At 47.7% G+C, this 26562-nt stretch overlaps 1 protein-coding gene and 1 pseudogene across 12 annotated transcripts in view; one reads left to right on the forward strand and one right to left on the reverse strand.

Annotated features, from left to right (window-relative positions):
* TRRAP (transformation/transcription domain associated protein) overlaps nucleotides 1–17001 on the forward strand; it is a 142929-nt gene extending 125928 nt beyond the window's left edge. For all 12 annotated transcript variants that reach the window (XM_030797394.1, XM_030797395.1, XM_030797402.1 and 9 more), the window contains 6 exons: nucleotides 7989–8214; nucleotides 8928–9145; nucleotides 12195–12379; nucleotides 14826–15029; nucleotides 15115–15309; nucleotides 15844–17001. In XM_030797394.1, coding sequence (XP_030653254.1) covers nucleotides 7989–8214; nucleotides 8928–9145; nucleotides 12195–12379; nucleotides 14826–15029; nucleotides 15115–15309; nucleotides 15844–16128 — 1313 coding nt within the window. In that variant the 3' untranslated portion in view covers nucleotides 16129–17001. The remainder of the gene's footprint in view (nucleotides 1–7988; nucleotides 8215–8927; nucleotides 9146–12194; nucleotides 12380–14825; nucleotides 15030–15114; nucleotides 15310–15843) is intronic.
* On the reverse strand, nucleotides 1080–3865 carry LOC100589136 (annotated as a pseudogene).
* Nucleotides 17002–26562: the final 9561 nt, after the last annotated feature.

The following is a 26562-nucleotide window of genomic DNA, read 5'->3' on the forward strand; positions in this document are numbered from 1 at the left end:
ATCCCATTTACACACGCATGTCCCTGCGTACTCACTGTGTCCCATCTACACACCCACATCACATCTGCGCACCCGCATCCCATTGTACACACTCACGTCCACCGCTGTGCGCACAGGCATAGCTGCTTCTCGTGCTGTCTGGAACACGTTGCTTTCTTACTCCTCATTCAGCCTCCATCCCACTGACCTGCGGGCGCTCCAGCAGAGAAGCACGTGGTGGGCTCTCTTGCCAGGCTCTCACTGAGAGCTCCTGGTCCCAGGATGTGGCTTCAGCTGCCTGAATAACTTCCCCAAGCCTTCATCTCTCGAGTGTCAGCACATGAGTGATTGTTGTGTGAAAACAAGATTTGTCTGGTACAGTTTCCCAGAGATGAAAGAAACATTGAATCATTCACATTTAAAAGCTTAATTACTGCATTTTTAAAATTGTAGAACAAATCATTTTAATTTTCATTTCTTCAGCTTATTCTTTAAATTAACTTCAATTTTTATACAAAATGTCCTGAATGGAAGTGCATGAAACTATCTGGTTAAAACAAAATATGGGCCTTCAAACCTAAGCTCAGTCACTAGCCCAGGTAAAAAGAAGAGATGCTATTCTGTGACCCTTTTCCTCTTAATAATATGTTATATGCCAAACATTTTAAAAATGTGAATAGTTGCCTTGGTGACAGAATAAATAGCAGCAACTCTGTTCTAATTATAAGATGATTTTAAATTTTATTTTTAAGATTAAGCATCCTCTTTGACAATCCAGAAACAATAGTCTTTGCTGACTCTTTGGACAGACACCTAAAACAGTTAAAAATGATTCCTAAATTTTCAATGACAAAGTACAAAAAAAGAGCATGTTCTTGGTGGGCACGGTGGCTCGTGTCTATAATCCCAGCACTTTCAGAGGCCGAGGTGGGTGGGTCACTTGAGGTCAGGAGTTCGAGACCAGCCTGAGCAACATGGCGAAACCCCATCTCTACTAAAAATACAAAAATTAGCCTGTCATGGTGGCGCACGCCTGGAATCCCAGCTACTCAGGAGGCTTAGGTGGGAGGATTGCTTCAACCTGGGAGACGGAGGTTGCAGTGAGCCAAAATCGCGCCACTGCACTCCAGCCTGGGCAACAGAGTGAGACTCTGTCTCAAAAAAGAATATGTTCTCAATCTGCAGTTCAGTTTTTCTGTCCCATTTTCCAAAAAATCTAACTTTACTACCAAGCCACTCACCTAACTATAAGGAAAGACAGTTTTTCAAAAAGGCAACAAAATCCAGAAAAAGGAGTAGGTATCAGTCCAAAATTATCACCCAAAACACTGCTGTTGGAAAAAAAAAAAAAAAGAAAGAAAAAAAAATAGGAAGCCAAATTCCCATAGCTTGTTAGAGAAGATCTTTAAAAAGAATTCAGAAAATTAAGAGTGGAACTACAGTGGTATAGACAGGCTCAAAATGCAGATAATTCAGGAACATTCAGCTTGGAAATATATTAGGCTTTCTCCTAGTCCAGCAGAGGAAATAAAATCATGTGTTGCTGGAATTAATATTAAAATTGTCCCCACACGCAGAAGGTAAAGAAAGAGAATGTGGAACAAACGTAGCAAAGACAAGTCACCTTAAGTCTAGGCTCTACTGCCCAGGAAAATTGAATCAAACTTAAATTCTTCCTGAGTCGGTATCACTAAATTCTAGATTTGGCCTGAAACCAGTGGACCACATACACCACTAATAAGTGTCAAGTGACCCACAGAGTTTGTGGTATTACATTTTTTTTTAATTATTATAAGTTTCTATTCTGAAAAGCAGTAGATCGAAATGACACTGGACCATCCAGTCGGTTACAGAGTAAACAGCTCCCTCCAAAGAGGACTGACTTGGCAGAAACCTAGGCTGGAAGGAATGTGAAGTAACATGAAGTACATCAGGATCTCAGTATAATTTCCATAAGGCTTTTCTACCCACCCCAGTTGTAGGGAGAAGTACTGAGGGAGCTCCAACACAGTGTCTTTACAGGGGTGCTTCCGGGAGACAAAAGGGCTCTAAGTTTAACTCTTGACCCCTCTTCTCCTTACCTAAAGCTTGGGGAAGAAAATAAATATTTGATTTTTAACTTTTCAGACCTTTGGGCACATTATAATATTTAATATTCTGTAGTTTCATTTTCTGAACCTTTGGCTTAGAATTTTTTTCTCAACTTACATTTAAAAAAAGTGTATGAATGCACCTTCACCAGATGAAAATATAAGCCATGTTCTTCCATCTCTTCTACACAGGAAGAGTGAATGAATAGTACCGTAAGTATCCTGCAAGGTTACTTTGTGTACTCGACAAAAGATTAGGGAAAACCAATCCACTTCCGTAGCTCAAACAGTAGTTAACTAGTCTTCAATCTCATCTTCCCAAATGTCTACATTCACATCCAAGCATGAAACAGCCGGTTACAACACAGTGAAGTAGGGTTGGCGAAATGTTTGTAAGGGGTTGCTAGAGAAAGAACCCATGCCAACCCAGTAGAAATAGTGCCTGCAGCCAGTACATGGCATCCACCTCACTTCTCTATGTGAATTCCACAGCATGGGCATCTCTTCGAGTTCTCTTCTAGCTACTCCTTACTTTCCATCTCTTCTAGTGCCTTCTGAATCACCCTCTTACCTTATCTCTGTTCCAGAAATCTGGTCTTGGCCTCATCTGCTTGCAGGTATTCGTTTTGTAAGTCTGTTAATTTCTCTGCGATCACCTTACATGGAGAGGCCTCATGGTAGGTCAGTCTGCACAAGGTACAGAAGGCAAAGTTGCAGCTGGAGCAGATGCCCGTGGTACAGCCAGGCCCTACAGGCCCCCACAGGTGAGGGCAGCACACCACATCTGCCACCAGCTCCAAGGTGGATGGGAGGAGAAGGCAACCATGACGGGCAGATAACTCTGCTTCCACTGGCTCTTTGACCTGGCCAGGAGTGGCCACCGTAGGGCACTTTGGTTCTGAGCAGTTGAGGCATTGAACCTGGCCATCTCTGATCTGGATTTCAAAGCAGTCCTTCAGACAGGCTTTGCAGTACACGGCCTCACTCCGAGAAGTACATGCATTCACTGCCCAGCTTCTCACAGAAACAGATGTCATACAGGAACAATCTACTATTAAAGCATTTTATCTGCTGAGCTTGATCAAAGTCCAAGATTTCCTGGATCAGACTTGACAGTGATTCCACATCCTGCACAGCTCTCTCATCCACAATTTCCTCTTGGTCTACACGAGATCCAGCAGCTCCTCCAAAATCTAGCTCTGTGATGGGAGAGGCTTGAGCTATCCTTCTCGGCACTTCTTCCTGAAAACCCATCTTGAGCTCAGAGGGAGAGACAATATTCGGGTGCACCAGGGGCTCTTAAGAAACTGCATCCAGGCAGACAGGATCCCGCTGCCACTGTGTGCTTCCCATAGGTTGTCTAAGTGCTTGCATAGAGCAGAGAGCTGAGTTGGTGACAGCAGTTTGCCACTAAGTGTGAATGAAGGAGGATGGATAATCTGGTGGCAGTTCAGAGTTGAGCACAAGTGGAGGGAGAAAGCAAATGGTATATTCAAAGCCACTATTCTGGGGGCAGTCATCTGAATTGCCACTCACAAATATCTTGAAGTTCTGTGGCAAATCCCAATAGATCCTGATTTCTCTCTGCTTTTCCGAATTTATCTCCATCATAAATACTTGCCAGGGCCAGCAGTTCACCTCCTGAGCTTCTCAGTCTTCTGACAACATTTAATTTTATGAGGAATTGTTAATAACAATCAGAAAAAAGGATATCAGCACCGCAGTCTGTATTTCAGTTTATTTATTTATTTATTTTAAGGTGGAGTTTTGCTCTGTCTCCCAGGCTGGAGTGCAGTGGCGTGATCTCGGCTCACCGCCACCTCTGCCTCTCAGGTTCAAGCGATTGTCCTGCCTCAGCCTCCCGAGTAGCTGGGACTACAGGTGCACATGCCACCACACCTGGCTAATTTTTGATTTTTAATAGAGGTGGGGTTTCACTATGTGGCCAGGCTGGTTTTGAACTCTTGACCTCAAATGATCCACCCACTTCAACCTCCCAAAGTGCTGGGATTACAGGTGTGAGCCACTGCCCGGCCATTTCAATATTTCAGTTTAGAGTGGAGTTCAGGTAGATCTCATTTATTCTCCAGGTGGTGGAGATGAGACTGCCAAAGCCAGATAACAGGCCAGGATGTGGAACTCGTACTACATATACTGTGGAAATTCTGCCACGTGGGGCAAACCGGAAACCGCTACCCCAGTGAGGGAAGTCCCTCCTCCACAGTGTTTCCCTCCAGCCTGGGAAACTCCTTTTCATTCGTCCAGGCCACGCTGTGCGCACTCCAGCCTTGGGGCCAGCCCTGGTCTGGGTTCAGCATGCCACTGCTGCTGTCTCCGGCACTCGCCACCCGGCGTCACTTGGGCAACTGACCAACAAGTGGGGCAGGCCCCAGCCTAGCTCTGTGCCCCAGCGCTGGGATCAGAGGGTGCTGTGTGGGCCTGTGAGCCATGGGCCACCCTGGGGTGTCCTGAAGGGCAGGGCCCACACGTTTTCCTTCCTCATCAGCCTCCTGAAGGGTCCTGGCCAGGCGGGGCTGGGAGCACCCTGTCTCGAGTTTAGGGGACCGAATCCCACTGGGCGGTCCTGGCCCGGCCCCCTTCTCTGCCTTCCATGCCCAGAGTGTGGTCCCTACCATACCTTCCAGCCGCCCTGCAGTGCCCAACTTAGCACTTTTGTAATGGTCTTTACCACGTTCTTTCTTCAATGATGGGTTAAATCATAGAATAAGTGGTTCACGTTTGTGATATTTAAAGAATCTTCTTAAGACTCGTTGTGTCTTAGATGACACAGTTAATATTAAGTCACAAAAAGAAAATCTTTATCTCCTTAATTGGAAAGGACACTCGACAGCCATAGCCATGACCAGGGTTGCATCGAGGTCGCATCCAGCTGAAGTGTGGCTGTGCCCTACAGTCGCTCCAGGCAGTCTGGGGGCGCGGCTCCCCGTTCGTGATGTGTGGGTTGGGCTTGCCTTAGGTGAACCCACAGCTGAGGGAGGTGCTCTTTGAAAAGTAAAGGGCGAGCCCGGTCCTCCCCGTCTTTCACATGAAGCGCTTTCATCTCAGGCTTATCGCGAAGTGTGTGTGATGTGTGGTCTTTCACTCTTCTCTGAGAACAGAAGAGTCTGGGATGAAAGTTTTATGGAAATCATATTTTACTTAAAAGAAATGGTGGTATTCAGCATGCTTTTATCTTAAAATGTCCGCATTATTAAATCAAAAAAGTAGAGAATCAGAAATGGGATAGATCTTCTGGCTTTCGATGTAAAAAAAAATAAAAATAAAAAATCACAAAACCAAAACTGGAAAAAGTCAGCATGAGGTTCCTGATGCCTCTCAAAGTGCAGCGAGTCTCAGACACGCACAGCCAGAGCTCATCCACCTTCCACTCTCCTGTACACAGGGGATGCTGTTTCTGTCTCTTTCTTTCTCTGTGTTCCGTTCATGGAATGCAGTCCGATTCTCTAGCAGAGCTGCGTGTGTGGGCTACCAACCACATGTCTGTAAAGAGGTGGAAGAAAACTCAGAAATGGCGCACTCCATTTATCCTACAGAAACGAAGACTTCCATTCATGTGGGAACTGGTACACAAATATTCAGAGCCTTTGTTACTTTATTTGTAATAGCTCAAAACTGGAAACCATGCAGATGCCTTTTCAGAAGGTATTGAATACATTAGAAACACCTCAGCAATGAGGAGTTAATTATTGATACACAGTAACGTGGGTGAACCTGCAGGAAATCATGCTGAGTGCAAAAAGCCAACTTGGATGTGTACTGCGGGAATCTTATTTGTGAAATACCACAGTGGAGACGGAGAAGGGATTCGTGCTGGCCAGGTGTTCAGGATGCAGGGGAGAGGCAGGGGTGGCTGTGAAGGGCAGCCAAGGGCATCCCGTGCTGATGGTGCAGCTCAGCAACTGATTGTGCTGGTGGCTCTGCGAGGCCACACAGGGACATGACCAGAGGTGTGTGCATGCATACACACACGTGCACACACACATGTGCACACGTAACTGGTGAAGTCTGAATCAGCTCTTCAGCTCTTTGGACTGTGCCAATGTCACTTTTTGGTGTTGGCATTGCACTGGGTTGCACAGGACGCTGGTGTGGGAGGAAGAGGGTTAGGAGTACATGGGACTTCCTGTATATTTTGTTTGCATCCTGTTGTGAATCTCTAGGAATTTCAGAATAAAAGTTAAAAAGAGATCAGGCATGAGCTTGGCGGCACCTTCTTGGTCCAGCGTGGAGAGGGAACAGTGAGATGGCCTGCGTCCTTGCGGTGGCCTCTGTCTCTTGCAGCTCTGCTGGGGGATCTCACCTTGGTGCACAGCGGCCTCTCCAGCCACCTGCCTGTGTGGAGTCCTGGCACTGTGAGGAATACAGAGGAGGGAGGTGCCACAGAGCTTAAAATAAAAGGGAAACCAGACAAGTGCTATGAAAAAACACACACACACACACAAAATACATTGGCTTTCATGAAACTGATGACATTTGTGGACAGCCAAGTTCAGACGTGGGCAGGAATAGGCCACTCGTATAGCTGGGTGTTATCACGCATGGGCAGGGATGGTTGGGCCACTCGAATAGCTGGGTGTTATGCCAGGTGCCTCATGTGCACTGCCTCGTTTAATTTCGTCCTTACGGGGCAGGTGTTAAGTTATTCCCGTTCCTGTATGATGGGTTAGAAAAGTGAGGCCCTGAGAGGTTCAGCAGCGTGCTCCAAGCTCTAAGCTGGCATGTCTCCCACCACGACTCAGCCAGCGTTCCATTTGGGCTCAGGACGCCGGCCCTGGGGACGGTGCCTCCTCATGGCTCCCCCCAGGGCCCCCACTTTGCTGCAGAAGCGGTTGGGTTCATCCTGACCTCCAGTCGCCCTGGTGAGTTAGGGTGACGAGGCTCCCTCCAGCACTGGCGCTTGTCTGGGAGGAAGTCGAGGCGTTTTACAGAAAGACATTTTAATATGAGTAACCTGAGAAATATATTAACCAGGGATTTTTGAATTGCTTCAGTGAAAAATGTTTTTGGCTTTTGCAATTTTGGTATCCTGCATTAGTTCCTTCTCATGGCTCATTTAGAATCTATCTCCTGGGTGGTCACTTCTGTTGCCTTAGGCTCATTTTGATTACAATATCAGCTTTGACACGAGACCTTAGGGCTCCGTGTGACACTTGTGCTCAGAGGCGGGGTTGCCGTTGGATGCTGGTCTTCAGGCCCTGGTGACACGGGCTCCTGGTTGTTGGGATTCACAGGCCGCCCTCAGGCTCCTGTGTCTCCCGTGTCTCCCAGGGCCCCAGCCTCACACACTGAGGTAGACATTGCCTCAACGGCATTGTTCCCGGAAGGGCCTGTGGGGTTGGGGATGGGGTTTCAGGCTGATGGTTCCTGTCTTCCTCTTCCTCTCCACGCGGTAGGAGGTCCCTGACGGGGCTTCTCTTGTTCTGTCATCCTCTTGGGGAACAAGGGACATAAAATGTTTTGCTCCACACCATGTATAAAACATGTAATTCGGCCGGGTGTAGTGGTTCGTGCTTGTAATCCCAGCACTTTGGGAGGCTGAGGTGGGCGGATCATCTGAGGTCGGGAGTTCAAGACCAGCCTGGCCAACATGGTGAAACCCTGTCTCTACTAAAAATACAAAAAAAAAAAAAAAAAAAAATTGGCCAAGCCTGGTGGCGGGTGCCTGTAATCCCAGCTACTTGGGAGGCTGAGGCAGGAGAATCACTGAAACCCAGGAGGCGGAGTTTACAGTGAGCCGAGATCGCACCACTGCACTCCAGCCAGGGCAACAAGAGTGAAACTTCATCTCAAAACAAAACGTGTAATTCGTAGCTGGTAGGGGCTTGAGCATTTTTTTTGCAGTGAATTAGAACTGGCTTAGATGACTAAAAACGTTTTAAATCATGTTTTATTTTTAAGATTTTGATTTCAGCGTTCCAGGATCCATGAAGCTTCATAATCTTATTTCTAAGTTGAAAAAGTGGATCAAAATCTTGGAGGCCAAGACCAAGCAACTCCCCAAATTCTTCCTCATAGAGGAAAAGTGCCGGTTCTTGAGCAATTTCTCGGCACAGACAGCTGAAGTGGAGATTCCTGGGGAGTTTCTGATGCCAAAGCCGACGCATTATTACATCAAGATTGCGCGGTGAGTGGGCCAGCGTGGGGGGTGGAACTAACCCACGGCGTCCATGGACATGGAGCCCCATGGGAGCTCCAGGGTGGACCCTGCGGGAATTTCGGACACAGAGTCCCTGACATGGGAGAACGTAAGATGATTCTGGAATTTAAGTGGTCAGGCACTTTACAAGTTCTGCCCGCACTGGCCAGTTAGCTGTCCTGAGTGCAGTCTGGTTTTGCATTCAGCAGACCTTCTTCTGAGTCACCATAGAACTTGACAAAACAGCGTGTGTCCCCCTCTTTTGTAAATCCTCGAAGCACAGTATTCGGGCAGAATCAGACAGTTGTAGCATTTCCTAGAGCGTGCTGCATCTCATTTGAAATGCAGAAAGGGCTTTGAAGAGGTTTCTCTTAACAAAAAGTGTGTTTCGCCTTTATTTCTGAACCAGACACAGCTCTGCTTTTCCATACGTCCAGAGTTTAGCTGCCCTTTCCTCCAAATCTGGCTCCTGTCCTGGCCAGCTGTCCCTCCTCCTTCACTTCTGTCCAGGGCTGCTGAATTGAAAATATTGTGACTCATTTCCACCGCATCAGGGTGAGGCAGGGTACAAATAAATTGATAAACGACCACTGGCCTACACAGTCCGTTTTCCCGTGACAGTTCGGACATTCCTAGCTTCTCAAGACAAGGACTGGTAGCAGAGATGCAGGGCATGTCCTCATGGCTTCTCGCTCTGGCAGGTTCATGCCCCGGGTAGAGATTGTGCAGAAGCATAACACCGCAGCCCGGCGGCTGTACATCCGGGGACACAACGGCAAGATCTACCCCTATCTCGTCATGAACGACGCCTGCCTCACGGAGTCACGGCGAGAGGAGCGTGTGTTGCAGCTGCTGCGTCTGCTGAACCCCTGTTTGGAGAAGAGAAAGGAGACCACCAAGAGGCACTTGTTTTTCACAGGTAGGGATGAGAGCCACACCTCGCAGGGTGCACAGGCAGCTTCACAGGTAGGGATGAGAGCCACACCTCGTGGGGTGCACAGGCAGCTCACGTTAGCCTTTGAGGGTCCAGCTGCGTCAGCAGAGAATGTTCTAGTCTGTGCTGACCAGGGAAGGCCTCAAGAAGAGGAACAGCTCCGGGCCTTCAGGCTTCTCACTGAGAGATGAGAGCTGTGTCCACCTTTCCTCTAAGGCGAGCTTGTCCAACCTGCGGGCTCCATGCGGCCCAGGATGCCTTTGAATGTGGTTCGACACAAATTCGTCAACTTTCTTAGAACATTATGAGATTTCTTTTGCTTTTTTTGGTCTTTTTTAGCTCATCACCTGTCGCTAGTGTCAGTGTATTTTATGTGTGGCCCGAGACAATTCTTCCGATGTGGCCCAGGGAAGCCAAAAGATTGGACACCCCTGTTCTAAGGCCTTTTGCACTCTATGGAGTGGGCCGTTGGGAAAGCCGGCGCCTGCCAGTGCGTGCTGCCGGTTTTGCTTCTCCTCCCGGGAACCCAGGCTCCCGGGAGGAGAAGCGAAACCGGCCCAGCTGAGCCTGGGCGCCAGCGGGGCAGCAGCATGCATCAGGTTTCCAGCGCGCCTCGAGCTGCTTCACACGCTGCACTCTGGGCCCTCCCTGAGTTTCCTTCCTGGGTGAAACGCAGGACTCGGGAAAGTCTAGCTGCCCTGTTAAGGCCACAGAAATTGCCAGGGGGACACAAATAGCTGATAAGAAGCAACCTCTGAGTGAAATCTTCATCACTGAGTTATCGTGAGTGGCCCGATTGTACGGGCACGTAGATGAGATGCTTATAATGGTATCCAGAGAAGAGAGCCACTTTGATGACTTTTTAGCATGTAATCCCTGAAGTCGGGAGCCCGCTGCAATGTATATTATCTTGTCCTTTATGGAACTTTCTTTTGCCACCTGAGCTGTGATCAGCCCCTTTTGACCTGAAATCTCTGACCCTTAAGTTTTTTATATCTCAAAATAAGATTTTTTAAAAAGCCTAAAGAAAGCTCAGAATGCATCACAGAAAGCTGTGTGTGTTTTAACATGTATATAACATGACCTGTAGTGTTGATTCCAGCTGTGGGTTATTGATTTCTCTACTTCCAAACGCTTGGTCAGCATGGAATGGCGGTCCTGATGTGTGTCCTGGAGTCATTTGGGGATTTCTTTATGGGTAGACGCCAGGACAGCAAGCCATCAGCTGTGGCTTAACTGACGTTAGACAGAATCAGCCACTTGGTTCACAGAAGTCAGAATCATCTGTGTGCACTTCACGTGCCCCTGACTCCACGTCAGGGGTTACAGTGGCTGGGACACAGCTGCCACTGGGACCCTCATCAGGCAGGCTTAATCTGCCATCTTCTGGAAGTCTTTCAGCTCCCTCCAACTTTATTGCAACAAGATATCTGAATATTCCCTGAACCTAGTATCTTCATAAAGTATTGTCCATTTAATCCACAAACAACCCTGTAGTACCTGGTAGGTACTATTATCCCACTTTTGGAACAGAAACTGCACACAAGTCCGGTGCTGCTCCCCAAGGTGACGTCACTGGGGAGGCAGGCTCTGGAGTGGTCGCCCAGCGCTCCTGCCGCCTCTAGCTGACTCAGACCACAGTGGTTTCGGTGCAGGTTAGCATCCTGTCGGGCAGGTCATAGATTAACTGCATCTCCAATACCAAATGGTGATTGGGAGCAGAGTGCTGGTCACCATGTGTGGACAGGGATTTACACATTAATGGGGCTGGACGATCAGGTTGCTGGTTGCTTTCCTTATGTGGACAGAACACAGAAGATGACCTGAGGGATGATTTTCCTCCTTCTCCAAAGAAGGGACACAGCCGTCCTAGGTGCTGAAAGACAAGTTTGCATCATTAGACAGCAGCTCTCTCAGAGCAGGAAGGCTGGACTCTTCCCATAGACTCTGATTAAGGAAAGCCTTTAAGAGCGAACATTTGGCAGAGTCTGTTTATTCTTTTTTTTTTTTTTTTTTTTTTTTTTTGAGACGGAGTCTTGCTCTTTCACCCAGGCTGGAGTGCAGTGGCGCAATCTCAGTTCACTATCACCTCCACCTCCTTGGTTCAAGCAATTCTCCTGCCTCAGACTCCCGAGTAGCTGGGACTACAGGTGCGCACCACCACGCCTGGCTAATTTTTGTATTTTTAGTAGAGATGGGGTTTTGCCATGTTGGCCAGGCTGGTCTCAAACTCTTGACCTCATGTGATCCACCCGCCTTGGCCTCCCTAAGTGCTGGGATTACAGGCGTGAGCCACCATGGCCAGCCATGTTTATTCTTATTTTTTAGACAGGGTCCTGCTCTGTCACCCAGGCTGGAGTGCAGTGGCGCAGTCACAGCTCACTGCAGCCTCCAACTGCTGGGCTCAAGCAATTCTCCCACCTCAGCCTCCCGAGTAGCTGGGACTGTAGGGCTATCCTTTATTTTTTGTTTTTTTAAGATGTCTTTTTTTTTTTTTTCTTTGAGATGGAGTCTCGCTCTGTCGCCAGTCTGGAGTGCTGTGGTGTGATCTCAGCTCACTGCAACCTCTGACTCCCTGGTTCAGGCAGTTCTCCTGCCTCAGCCTCCTGAGTAGCTGGGATTATAGGCACCTGCCATCACGCCCAGCTAATATTTGTATTTTTAGTAGAGACGAGGTTTCACCATGTTGGCCAAGATGGTCTCGATCTCCTGACCTCGTGATCCACCCACCCTGGCCTCCCAAAGTGCTGGGATTACAGATGTAAGCCAGTGTGCCCGGCCAAGATGTCTTTTTAAGATTGCCTTCTAAAGCATTTCTGTTTGTGGATACAGGGTGACGATCAGCTCGTGCCATCAGAACCTCGTGCCATCTGTTGAGTAAATGGATGGTGCATGACCACCGGGTTCTTCCAGCCAACCCCCCAAGGCACACAGAACCGGGTCAGCTCTGCCCCCAGTGGCACTCTGACAGTGGAGCTGAGCACTGGCCCGCGGTCACCCTCAGCCTGCCCCGTTTCTCTTCCCTTCTCCCCAGTGCCCCGGGTTGTGGCCGTTTCCCCGCAGATGCGCCTCGTGGAGGACAACCCCTCTTCACTTTCCCTTGTGGAGATCTACAAGCAGCGCTGCGCCAAGAAGGGCATCGAGCACGACAATCCCATCTCCCGTTACTACGACCGGCTGGCTACGGTGCAGGCGCGGGGAACCCAAGCCAGCCACCAGGTAGCAGGGGGGCCGAGCTGCCGCCTGCAGCCCTCCTGTGTGGGGTGGTGCCTGGAGACAGGGGTGCTTAGGAGACGAGCAGGCATTTGTTGGGGGCCACCTCTGTCATTTAAAGTAACTTTATTAGACTCATGAGATGGTGGAAATGAGACAGCTATTGACCTTGGTGAGAGGACAGTTGTAGTGGGTGGTTTGTTATGACCAGACACGGGTCAGTCCTCGACCTTGGAGAGGCCCCTTGTCCTCTACCTGTACTTTCAAAGAAGCTCCGAAATTAGAATTTTAAAGTAAGTTTCTGGCAGTCTCACTTGGCAGCCACACCTGATCTGAGGTGATGGGAGGCTGTTTACAGTCTCATTCATCCACTTCATGTTCCCATTCACCTGGTCTGCTGCTGGGGGTGTTAGGCGATGTGCAGCATATGTGCTGTTTTCTAAAATACAAAAAGCAACAGACTCTGGAGTGCGTGGGGCCCAGCTGTTTCGGTTGCCTGAGCCCAGAGCATGGTGCCCACAGGAGTCTTGGGTGGCCCTGGCCTGCAGCCCCTTGGAGATGCAGAGGCCCCTCATTCACCTGCACGTTTTTGCCCTTGGTAGGAGGCAGGGCAGGTATGGGCTTTGGGTGAGGAGATTTTTGGGGGATTGTGTGGAGCACCCAGGGGCAGCTGTTTTGGCCTCTCCCTTGGTGCCCCGTGGTCCTTTCTTGGGTGCCAAGAAGGAGAGACCACAGAGGTGGATGCTGGGACCTTGCCCCAAGTCACGCAGGGACTCGTTCCAGTTCTCCTGGCTCCTGGAGGATTTAGTTTGGTTGAGGAAGGTTGAGCCCATGGCGTACTCTGTGGCCCAGGGCATGGCAGGGCCCGAGGTGTTCCAGGCTGCAGGATCAGGTGCAGCCTCCAGCTCTGTGCAGGCAGAGGCATGGATCCCTGTTTCTGATCAGCCTCTGTTGACAGAGTTCATGGCCTATCTTGGGAATTGACGCCAGGGCTTTTTTGTGGCATGGGCCATGGCCTGGTCATTCTGTGGACGATGGGCAGTTCTGAGGTATTTGCGGGAGAGGAATGGATTATATTCTTAAGGCGACATTAACTTTCGACAGTGTGGAAGCCAGTGACAAATACGTGCTGACCTCAGAGTCATCCAGTTTCTAAACAGCGTGAGTGACCGACTAGGCAGTTTGTTCCAGCTTAGCAGCTGCCAGGGCCTGTAGGCAGAGGGAGATGCCCACAGCACAGAGGAATCCAGCTTCAGAGCCGCTTTCTCTTCTTGTTTATTTTGTTGTTTATTCTACTCCTTCATTCTTCTCTTTTTTTTTTTTTTAGGTGGAGTTTCGCTCTTGTTGCCCAGGCTGGAGTGCAATGGTGCGATCTCGGCTCACCGCAACCTCTGCCTCCTGGGTTCAAGCGATTCTTCTGCCTCAGCCTCCTGAGTAGCTGGGATTATAGGTGCCTGCCACCACGCCTGGCTAATTTTTGTATTTTTAAGAGAGACAGAGTTTCACCATGTTGATCTCGAACTCCTGACTTCGTGATTCACCCACCTCGGCCTCCCAAAGTGCTGGGATTACAGGTGTGAGCCATTGCGCCCAGCCCAGCCTTTTTTTTTTTTTTTTTTTTTTTTTTTAAATAAATAAAAAAGCTCCTCAAGACTGTTGCAAGCCTTTAATTTCTAGAGTTCTGACAAGGTTGATTTTGATGGTTTTGCCAGCATTCTCACTGCTTAAGGAGCAGATTTTGGAAATCCTTTGCAGTCTCAGAAGTGCTTCTTCCCATTGGACGGATGAGGAAACAAACAAACTGTGTGGGTCCCCGGTGGCCTGCCTTGTTCTTGCCGGCAGAAGGGCCTGCTTTCTCACAGCCATTCTCACGGAGCACGTGGGTAGGACTTAGCCGGGAAAAGACCCCGTAGATGGCCTGTACCAGATGGTCGAACAGGAATAACTCAGTAAACTCTTACTGAGTTGGTGATGTCTGCAATAGTCTATGAGTCTGTAGTACAGAGTTCAGTCTCACGTGTGGTGTGTGTGATTAGACCAGCTCCTTCAGTTTGTGAAACATTTGTCATTAGTATAAAGTCTTGGTTGGAAGTGTTGCTGCTGGTGTCCGGCTGTTGTGTTCTGTTAATTGGCCTGATATATTTTGTAGTCAGCAAGGGTGGAAGTGTTCAGATATTTACCTGCATTCTTGTCAGGTATCGTATATCAGGTAACTGCAGCTTTGACGCAGACCAGCCGCACTGGTGCTTTAGAGCAGACGGCGGCGAACCCTGAAGGGAAACAGCCATCTTGTGCTTCCTTGCATTCAGTCTCCTAACAATGTGTGTGTTAAATCTGTCACCAGAATTTACTCTTGGTGCTAAGTTAAAGAGGAATTGCAATTTGAGAGTTTTTCTTTTGCAAAAAAAAATCAGTGAATGAGTTGGGAGTGTCACGGAGCGCTGTGTTTCAGGTCCTCCGCGACATCCTCAAAGAGGTTCAGAGTAACATGGTGCCACGCAGCATGCTCAAGGAGTGGGCGCTGCACACCTTCCCCAACGCCACGGACTACTGGACATTCCGGAAGATGTTCACCATCCAGCTGGCTCTGATAGGCTTTGCGGAATTCGTCCTGCATTTAAATAGACTCAACCCCGAGATGTTACAGATCGCTCAGGTAACCTGGTTTGAACAGCCAGATCCTCTCCTCGTGACGTCGCCTTTCTGCTGAAGTTCCTAAAATGTCTCCTTCTGAAATTTAGGACACTGGCAAACTGAATGTTGCCTACTTTCGATTTGACATAAATGATGCAACTGGAGACCTGGATGCCAACCGTCCCGTCCCATTTCGACTCACGCCCAACATTTCCGAGTTTCTGACCACCATCGGGGTCTCTGGCCCGTTGACAGCATCCATGATTGCGGTCGCCCGGTGCTTCGCCCAGCCAAACTTTAAGGTGGGTCTCCGCGTCGTCCTATCACAGGCGCAGGCTAGAGCCACTCAGAAGCCCGCACGTCACGGCCTTGCAGGAGCTGCTGATCTGCCTCACAGGCTCTGCGTTCTCCACACTGGCCAGCACCCCTGTGTGTTATGTCCTTTGCTGTGAGGGCAAGGGATGGTTTTCTCTTTGGTTCATTCTTGTCTGTAGTGCTTGGAAAGGGCCTGCCCGACACTCAGCAGACGCCGGAAGGCGTCAAGTAAACAAACAGATTGGGCCTCAGTTGCAGCATGGCCGCCTTTGTCATCCAGGTCCGCGCTGCCCAACACTGAAGCCATCTGGCTGCTATTGCTGCAAGTGGAGGAAGGGGTTTGTCCCCCAGCGGCTTCCCCAGCCCGTCCTGAGGGCACACAGCCTGGCCTGGTGCTGAGATTCGACTGGCCCTCGGTGGCCCTGGGCGGCCGCTGTGGTTGAGTCCCACCTTGTTAGGAAGCTGCCCCTCTGGGCTGTTGTTGGTTAAACACAAGTCATCTCGTTGTCTCCCTCACGCAGGTGGACGGCATTCTGAAAACGGTTCTCCGGGATGAGATCATTGCTTGGCACAAAAAAACGCAGGAGGACACGTCCTCTCCTCTTTCAGCCGCCGGGCAGCCAGAGAACATGGACAGCCAGCAACTGGTATCCCTGGTTCAGAAAGCCGTCACCGCCATCATGACCCGCCTGCACAACCTCGCCCAGTTCGAAGGCGGGGAAAGCAAGGTGAACACCCTGGTGGCCGCGGCAAATAGCCTGGACAATCTGTGCCGCATGGACCCTGCCTGGCACCCCTGGCTGTGACCGCGGCCACCACGGCCACCCGGAATGTGAAGGGCGCCCCGGGCTCTGAGCCCGCAGCTTTTACAACTTCTCCCTGCCTCGTTCCTTATATTCACAGAAGCCCCATAGTTTCACTGGGTTGCAGTTATTTTCCTGGTAGTTTGTGTGTTAAGAGAGGGAGAATATAGTTTAGAGGAAGCTGAACTATGGGCGAGGCGGTTGGAAATGGCAGAGCTGAAACTTATTCCAAGCTTTCAAAATAATCTTTTAAGAAGCCAGGATTCTCCGGTGGAATTTCTGGGTGAGTCCTTTTTTTATGGTGTCCTCCCTCTGTGAATGTACAGGCGGAACTGTACGAACAGCTCCCTACCATCCATTTTTAACTCTTTCGGAAATAACACCTCACAGCAGCTTCGTGCTTTTGTACAGACCTTTGTAACAAGTGTACAGAAAACTCATTTTGTTTGGGAAACAGGAGATGATGAACCCATCATGCTGGTTTTTCTCTGAGCACAAAATTTTAGGCTGTACACAGCCAGCCTTGAGAATCTCGTTGAGCGTTCGGCGTGGATCCACAGGGCCAGGTCACCCTGCGGGAGCGCCACCCGCATCCACTTCGGATTCAGCGGGTGAAGACAGAACTCTGAGAGTCTGCAGGCGGCTCCTGTGCTTTTTATTTCTGGCTCTTCGGATGTCTTCTAGACATTTACTATCATTGTACCTGAAGAAAAAATCACTTTTACCTTCCTAATTTAAAAAGACAAAACAGAAATGTACGTTCCTTCGCTAGCTTTAGTCTTTCTGTTCACATTTTTATAAATCTGAGCATTGAGAATGTTCTATCTAAATTTGTACAGTGTGATTTTTTTTTAGAATAAATATTTTATAAAAGGGTTTATTGTCCCTTGTTTATGTTAAAATGCTTGTTTCCATGAGGGGTTTCTTCCCTCTCAGTGTCCCTCAGCCCCTTGGAAACCAGAGGCCCCAGAGACAGTGTGGGCTCCTCAGCATAGCCTCTTGGTGACAGCGTGCGCTGCCTGGGCAGGCACAGTGCTGCTGTGATCACAGGGGAGGCCATGACTTGGCACGTGGGAAGCCAGCTCAGAGCATATTCAGTCAAGGCAATGAGGAATGGCGGTCCGATCTCAGCAGCGGGTCAGCATGCCAGACTCTCGGAGCCCTCAGCTGTGTTCATGTGTTTCAGGACTGCTGCCATGTAACGTGTATGTGGAGCGTGTGTGGAGTATGCCTGAAGCATGCCTGGAGGCTCAGCATGAACCACTCTGTGCCCAGCTCTACCTCCTCATTGTCCTTCATCCACAGTGTGTACTGTGGGCCAGGCCTGCCCTCGTGTGGGACGGACAGTCCCCAAGGAGCACACGCCATGATGTCAGAAACATCTTCTTCGAGGAAGATGGCCCTTTACAGGCCCCAGGGGATGGGGGCAGCACGGAGCCCTCTCTGGGCCTCTGCCCCAGGCCACAGAACCTTCTTCAGCCTTTGACTCTCCTTGCCTTTCATTTACCCTCCATTGTTCCAGGCTACCACAGAATGATGATTACAGCTGAGTTTACCCAAATCCCACCGCAGGGTCAAATGAAAGGGCCTTGACAAGATGTCCCTTGGCAGCTTGAGATCGCAGTTGTGTTGCTGGGTTATGGCCTGGGTGCAGGCTGGTTTGCAGTGGGCAGTACTGGCAGCTGCCATCAAGGTCTCTGCTGGGCTCCAGCCCTCAGCCCAGAGGGGTGGTTCCCCACTTTATGGAGAGGGGGTTTCCAGCTCAGAGAAGGTGAGAAGCTTGTCCAAGGCCTGGAGCAGTTGTGGAGAAACTGGGAGGGAAGCCCGTCTAGCCTGATTCCAAGCCCTCATGCTGCTCACAGGTCAAGGCCGAGGGGCTGGTTTTTGCCAGTCTGACTGGACTCAGGTTACTTCCCAGTTCCTTGCAGAGAGCTGTCTTTGTGAGACGGTGTCTTGGCTTCTGGCATGGTGGGAGCCGTGCTTTGCAAGTGAGGAGTGATTGCGTGCTCATCTGGCAGCTGGTGGGTGTCCTGCTGGCATCAGGCCTGAGCAGGGACCATGCTCCTCTGATTGTCCTCACTGCGTGTGACAAGGCCTAGGCCACTGTATGAGTCATCTTGCGCTCCATGAAGCCTGGTGTCTGTAGATGTGTGGGTGGCGTTAGGGTTGGGGGACATTTGTCTTTCACACTGGAGAATGGGAGTCTGGAGCTGGTGCTACTGGTGAGGAAGAGGCCCGGCCTGCTGCCAGGTTCACCCACACCTTCCCCCTGGTTGTTGGGAAAACCAACCTTGGAATGGCCAAGGCAGGAGACAGCACCTCCCCGGTGAAGATCCAGCATCTCATGAGCTCCATGTGGAAAGATCAAGGATCTGGAGTCTGGAGCCCTTCAGGCAGCAACTCAGTGACCAGGAACCTCAGCTCTGTCCACCCTAGTGCAGCGTTGCTGGGAGCTGGACCCGGGAGGCTGCCGGCTCCAGAGTGAGGAGGGTCCAGACCACGCAGACAATATGCCCTTTTTCTCTAAACACCATTTCAAGGTAAGTGCTATGATCAGACTTCTTTTTATTCTTGTGGTAAGATCCGTATAACATCAAATTTACCATTTTGATGAATTTTAAGTGCACAGTTGAGTGGCATTACGCATCTTCGTTGTTGTGCAGCAATCACCAGCATCCATCTCCAGAACTTTTACGTCTTCCCATCTGGAAAAATCTGTCCTCATTAAACACTCACTCCCCATCAGCCCTCCCCTCTGCCGCTGCCAACTACCATTCTACTTTCTGTCTCTGTGAATTTGATGACTCTAGGGACCTCATATAAGTGGAATCATGCAATATTTGTCCTTTTCTGATTGTTTTTTGTTCTTGTTTTGAGACGGAGTTTCGCTGTTGTTGCCCAGGCTGGAGTGCAGTGGTACGATCTCAGCTCACAGCAACCTCCGCCTCCCGGGTTCAAGCAATTCTCCTGCCTCAGCCTCCTGAGTAGCTGGGATTACAGGCCCCTACCACCACACCGGGCTAATTTTTGTTTTTTTAGTAGAGACGGGGTTTCACCATGTTAGCCAGGCTGGTCTCAAACTCCTGACCTCAGGCGATCTACCCACTTCAGCCTCCCAAAATGCTGGGATTACAGCCGTGAGCCGCGAGCCGCGGCGCCTGTCCTTTTGTGACTGTTTTATTTCGCTTAGCATAATGACCTCAAGGTTCATCCATGCTGCAGCGTGTCAGACTCTCCTTCCTTTTTAAGGCTGAATTGCGTTGCGTTGCCTGTGTAGACATTTTGTTTGTTCATTCATCTGCTGATGGGTACTTGGCTTCTCTCTCTCTTGTCCACTATGAATAATGCTCCTCTGAACATAGGCATACAAATATTTGTTCAATTTCCTACTTTTAGTTTTTTGGTTATCTACCCAGAAGTAGGCTTGCTGGATCATATAGGAATTCTATCTTTAATTATTTGAGGAACTGCCATGCTGTTTTCCATAGCAGCTGTATCATTTTACGTTCCCACCAGCAATAGGTAAGGTTTTTGATGTCTTCACATTCTTGGCAACACTTGCAATGTTCTGGTTTTTTTGGTTTTTTTTTTATTATACTTTAGGTTTTAGGGTACATGTGCACAATGTGCAGGTTTGTTACATATGTATCCATGTGCCATGTTGATTTCCTGCACCCATTAACTCGTCATTTAGCATTAGGTATATCTCCTAATGCTGTCCCTCCCCCCTCCCCCAACCCCACAACAGTCCCCGGAGTGTGATGTTCCCCTTCCTGTGTCCATGAGTTCTCATTGTTCAATTCCCACCTATGAGTGAGAACATGCGGTGTTTGGTTTTTTGTCCTTGCGATAGTTTACTGAGAATGATGTTTTCCAATTTCATCCATGTCCCTACAAAGGACATGAACTCATCATTTTTTATGGCTGCATAGTATTCCATGGTGTATATGTGCCACATTTTCTTAATCCAGTCTATCGTTGTTGGACATTTGGGTTGGTTCCAACTCTTTGCTATTGTGAATAGTGCCGCAATAAACATACATGTGCATGTGTCTTTATAGCAGCATGATTTATAGTCCTTTGGGTATATACCCAGTAATGGGATGGCTGGGTCAAATGGTATTTCTAGTTCTAGATCCCTGAGGAATCGCCACACTGACTTCCACAATGGTTGAACTAGTTTACAGTCCCACCAACAGTGTAAAAGTGTTCCTGTTTCTCCACATCCTCTCCAGCACCTGTTGTTTCCTGATTTTTTAATGATGGCCATTCTAACTAGTGTGAGATGGTATCTCACCGTGGTTTTGATTTGCATTTCTCTGATGGCCAGTGATGATGAGCATTTCTTCATGTGTTTTTTGGCTGTATAAATGTCTTCTTTTGAGAAGTGTCTGTTCATGTCCTTTGCCCACCTTTTGATGGGGTTGTTTGTTCTTTTCTTGTAAATTTGTTTGAGTTCATTGTAGATTCTGGATATTAGCCCTTTGTCAGATGAGTAGGTTGCAAAAATTTTCTCCCATTCTGTAGGTTGCCTGTTCACTCTGATGGTAGTTTCTTTTGCTGTGCAGAAGCTCTTTAGTTTAATTAGATCCCATTTGTCAATTTTGGCTTTTATTGCCATTGCTTTTGGTGTTTTAGACATGAAGTCTTTGCCCACGCCTATGTCCTGAATGGTATTGCCTAGGTTTTCTTGTAGGATTTTAATGGTTTTAGGTCTAACATTTAAGTCTTTAATCTATCTTGAATTAATTTTTGTATAAGGTGTAAGGAAGGGATCCAGTTTCAGCTTTCTACGTATGGCTAGCCAGTTTTCCCAGCACCATTTATTAAATAGGGAATCCTTTCCCCATTTCTTGTTTTTGTCAGGTTTGTCAAAGATCAAATAGTTGTAGATATGCGGCATCATTTCTGAGGGCTCTGTTCTGTTCCATTGATCTATGTCTCTGTTGTGGTACCAGTACCATGCTGTTTTGGTTACTGTAGCCTTGTAGTATAGTTTGAAGTCAGGTAGCATGATGCCTCCAGCTTTGTTCTTTTGGCTTAGGATTGACTTGGCGATGCGGGCTCTTTTTTGGTTCCATATGAACTTTAAAGTAGTTTTTTCCAATTCTGTGAAGAAAGTCATTGGTAGCTTGATGGGGATGGCATTGAATCTATAAATTACCTTGGGCAGTATGGCCATTTTCACGATATTGATTCTTCCAACCCATGAGCATGGAATGTTCTTCCATTTGTTTGTATCCTCTTTTATTTCATTGAGCAGTGGTTTGTAGTTCTCCTTGAAGAGGTCCTTCACATCCCTTGCAAGTTGGATTCCTAGGTATTTTATTCTCTTTGAAGCTATTGTGAATGGGAGTTCACTCATGATTTGGCTCTCTGTTTGTCTGTGATTGGTGTACAAGAATGCTTGTGATTTTTGTACATTAATTTTGTATCCTGAGACTTTGCTGAAGTTGCTAATCAGCTTAAGGAGATTTTGGGCTGAGACGATGGGGTTTTCTAGATATACAATCATGTCATCTGCACACAGGGACAATTTGATTTCCTCTTTTCCTAATTGAATATCCTTTATTTCCTTCTCCTGCCTGATTGCCCTGGCCAGAACTTCCAGCACTATGTTGAATAGGAGTGGTGAGAGAGGGCATCCCTGTCTTGTGCCAGTTTTCAAAGGGAATGCTTCCAGTTTTTGCCCATTCAGTATGATATTGGCTGTGGGTTTGTCATAGATAGCTCTTATTATTTTGAGATATGTCCCATCAATACCTAATTTATTGAGAGTTTTTAGCCTGGCAGAGACATAACCAAAAAAGGGAATTTCAGACCAATATCCTTGATGAACATTGATGCAAAAATCCTCAATAAAATACTGGCAAACCGAATCCAGCAGCACATCAAAAAGCTTATACACCATGATCAAGTGGGCTTCATCCCTGGGATGCAAGGCTGGTTCAACATACGCAAATCAATAAATGTGATCCAGCATATAAATAGAACCAAAGACGAAAACCATATGATTATCTCAATAGATGCAGAAAAGGCCTTTGACAAAATGTTGTTTTTTTGTTTGTTGTTGTTGTTTTGAGATGGATTCTCACTCTGTTGCCCAGGCTGGAGTGTGGCGCAATCTCGGCTCACTGCTAGCTCCGCCTCCCAGGTTCACGCCATTCTCCTGCCTCAGCCTACCGAGTAGCTGGGACTACAGGCGCCTGCCACCAGGCCCGGCTAATTTTTTTTATTTTTAGTAGAGACAGGGTTTCACCTTGTTAGCCGGGATGGTCTCGATCTGCTGACCTTGTGTGATCCACCCACCTCAGCCTCCCAAAGTGCTGGGATTACAGGCGTGAGCCACCGCGCCTGGCCTGTTTTTTTTTCTTTTTTACGACATCCATCCTAATGGGCATGAAGTGGTACTTCACTGTGGTTTTGATTTGCATTCCCCTAGTGATGAGTGAAGTTGAGCAGCTTTTCATATGCTTTTGAGCCAGTCGTATATCTTCTTTGGAGATGTGTCAATTCTAGTCTGTTACCCATTTTTCAATTGAGTTGTTTTTGTTGTTGAGTTACAGTTCTTTATATAGTCTGGATAGTAATCCCTTGGAGATAGATGGTTTACAAATAATTTCTCATATTGTGTGAGCTGCCTTTTCACTCTCTTGATAGTGTCATTTGATGCACAGAAGTTTTTAATTTTGATGCAGTTCAATTTATTTTTCCTTTTGTCGCCTGTGCCTTTCATGTAATATCAAAAAATCATTGCCAAATCTAGTCTCATGAAGCTTTTCCCCTATGTAGTCTTCTAAGGGTTTTATAGTTTTAACACTTACTTTAGATCTTTGGTACATTTTGAAGTTAATTTGTGTATATGCTATAAGCTAAGGGCCCAACTGAATTCTTTTGCTTGTGGATATCCGGTTTTCCCAACATAATTTTGTTGAGAAGACGATCCTGTTGGAAAGGGTGTTGGCACCCCAAAATCAGTTGTCACATACAGTGTGGAGAGTTGATTTCTGGGCTCTCTGTTCTGTTCGGTTGGTCTCTGTGTCTGTCTTTATGCCACCACTACAGTGTTTTGCTTACTGTAGCTTTTTAGTAAGGTTTGAAACCAGGAAGTGTAAATTCTCTTAGTTTGTGCTTCTGTTTCAAGATTGTTCTGGATTTGGGGTCCCCTGCAATTTCATACAAATTTGAGGATGTATTTTTCTGTTTCTGCTAAAATGTTGGGATTTTTTCTTTTTTTTTTTTTTTTTGAGACGGAGTCTTGCTCTGTCGCCCAGGCTGGAGTGCAGTGGCACCATCTTGGCTCAGTGCAGCCTCCACCTCTGGGGTTCAAGCGATTCTCCTGCCTCAGCCTCCAAAGTAGCTAGGATTACAGGCGCATGCCACCACACCCAGCTAGTTTTTGTATTTTTAGTAGAGATGGAGTTTCACCATGTTGGCCAGGCTGGTCTCGAACTCCTGACCTCAGGTGACCCATCCGCCTTGGCCTCCCAAAGTGCTGGGATTGCAGGTGTGAGCCACTGTGCCTGGCCCAATGTTGGGATTTTGATAGTGATTGTATTGCATCTATAGATCACTTAGAGTAGTAATGACATCTTTTTTTTGAGATGGAGTCTCGCTCTGTCACCCAGGCTGGAGTGCAGTGGCACAATCTCGGCTCACTGCAAGCTCCGCCTCCCGGGTTCACGCCATTCTCCTGCCTCAGCCTCTCCGAGTAGCTGGGACTACAGGTGCCCGCCACCTCGCCTGGCTAATTTTTTGTATTTTTAGTAGAGACGGGGTTTCACCGTGGCCTCGATCTCCTGACCCCGTGATCCGCCTGCCTCGGCCTCCCAAAGTGCTGGGATTACAGGCGTGAGCCATCACGCCCAGCCAGTAATGACATCTTAACAATATTTTGGCCCCCGGTGTGTTGGCTCACACCTGTAATCTGAGCACTTTGAGTGGCTGAGGCAGGAGGATTGCTTGAGGACAGGAGCTTGAGACTAGCCTGGGCAACATAGCGAGAGCTCATCTCTACCAAAAATATAAAAATTAGCTGGGTGTGTTGGTGTGTGCTTGTAGTCGCAGCTACGTGGCAGGCTGAGCCAGGAGGCTCATTTGAGCCCAGAAGTTGGAGGCTGCAGTGAGCTGTGATTGTAGCACTGTACTCCAGCCTGGGAGAGCATCTCAAAAAAAATGAAAAATTAAAAATACAATATAGTATGTCTTTTATTCCATAAGCTTGGAATGTCTATTTATTTGTCTTCTACAATTTCTTTTTTTTTTTTGAGACAGAGTTTTGCTCTGTTGCCCAGGCTGGACTGCAGTCGCGCCATCTCAACTCACTGCAAGCTCCGCCTCCTGGGTTCACGCCATTCTCCTGCCTCAGCCTCCCGAGTAGCTGGGACTGCAGGCGCCCGCCACCACGCCAGGCTAATTTTTTGTATTTTTAGTAGAGACGAGGTTTCACCCTGTTAGCCAGGATGGTCTCTATTTCCTGACCTCGTGATCCGCCCACCTTGGCCTCCCAAAGTGCTGGGATTATAGGCGTGAGTCATCTATAATTTCTTTAATGAATGATTCACGGTTTTCAGTATACAAGTATTTGACTTTGTTGGTTAAGTGTGTACCTGTTTATTCTTTTTAATGCCGCTGTAAATGGAATTGTTTTCTTAAGTTCCTCTTTGGATTGTTTATTGTTAGTGTATAGAAACACAGCTGATTTTTGTATGTTGATTTTTGTATCCTACAATTTTGCTGAATGTTTATTCTAATAGTTTGTTTTCTTTAGACTTTCCTATAATCATGTCATCTGTAAACAGATAATTTTACCTCGTCCTTTCCAATTTGGATTTTTTTTCCCCATTTGCCTAATTGTTCTGGCTGGACTACTGTGTTGAGTACAAGTGGCAAAAAACGGTCACCTTTGTCTCATTCCTTATCTTAGAGGAAGCCCTGTCAGTCTTTCACCATTGAGTATGATCTTAGCTCTGGGTTTTGCATAATGGCCTTTATTATGTTGAGGTGTTTTCCTTCTATTCCTAGTTTGCTGGAAGAAGTTTTTATCTGAAAAGGTGATAAATCTTGTCAAATGCTTTTCTGTATCAGTTAAAATGATTTTGGGATTTTTCCTCTTTATCTTGTTCATTTGTTGAATCATCCTTGCACATCCCAGAAATAAATCCTAATTTATCATGGTATGTAGTCCTTTTAATATGCTGTTGGATTTGGTTTGCTAGTATTTTGTTGAAAATATTCGCATCAGTATTCATAGTGGCCATTAGTTTGTGGTTTTCTCTTGGTGCCTGGCTTTGGTATCAGGGTAATATTCAAGGTCATGTTATAAAGCCTTGATCCTACATCCTAGCTCTGCTCTCAGCAGAGTCATCCTGCTTCTTGAGAGCATAGACATGGGAAAAAAATCAGTACACACAAAAAATATGTACACACATGTATCTGTATATGATCATCAGGTAAAAATCAGAAGACGAGGATGCTATGGCTACCTGAGGGAGCTGCAGGGCTTATGGTGGTGGAAGGGAAGATGAAAGAACAAACGGGAAAGTTTCAAAAGCGCATGTTTTAAAAAAGTCATTGGCCGGGTGCAGTGGCCCATGCCTGTAATCCCAGCACTTTCGGAGGCCAAGGTAGGCAGATCACCTGAGGTCAGGAGTTCCAGACCAGCCTGGCCAACCATGGTGAAATTCCCTCTCTACTAAAAATACAAAAATTAGCCAAGTGTCGTGGCAGGCGCCTGTAGTCCCAACTACTCGGGAGGCTGAGGCAGGACAATCGATTGAACCCGGGAGGCGGAGGTTGCAGTGAGCCAAGACCACGTCATTTGCACTCCAGCCTGGGCGACAAGAACAAAACTCTGTCTCAAAAAAAAAAAAAAAAAAGTGATCAAGATAGTAGACACTGTAGATGTGGGCACACAGATAGGCTTACCAACTTGTTTAAAGCCTCAACTACCTAGTGATGACACTGAGATCAAAACCTGAAAATACTCCGACTTTTGACAGTAGAAAATGCCCCAACAAGCCAGACACACATTCCCTAACCTAGAGTGCCGCATCCTCTCACAGACATCAGAGTGCAGGACTGTGTCTGCTGGCTAAGCTCACAGACACACACTGCATTCTAGTGACTGTGCCAGGGTGAGAAATAAAAACAGATACAAGAGTGACATCCAGCAAGGGGACAGAAGAGGAAGGAATCTCTCTCCACACCGAGACAAAAATTGGAGTGGCAGAATCTGTCTGAGGTAACTGTTTTGGAACTCTGGAGTCTAATTTGAATGCTTGCAACTTCCAAGGAAAATCTTGGCTGGTAAGTTGCAGTTAATTTTGGTCAATTTGAGCCTTTAAGATATTAGCGTCTCCCCAGCCTGAGTTTTGTGGTAGGCAGCCATGCCAGTGTTCCTGGCATGACTTCCTGGAGCCAGGGTGGAACGTAAGG

This window comes from Nomascus leucogenys, chromosome 17, assembly GCF_006542625.1.
Source record: "Nomascus leucogenys isolate Asia chromosome 17, Asia_NLE_v1, whole genome shotgun sequence".
Lineage (NCBI taxonomy): Eukaryota > Metazoa > Chordata > Mammalia > Primates > Hylobatidae > Nomascus > Nomascus leucogenys.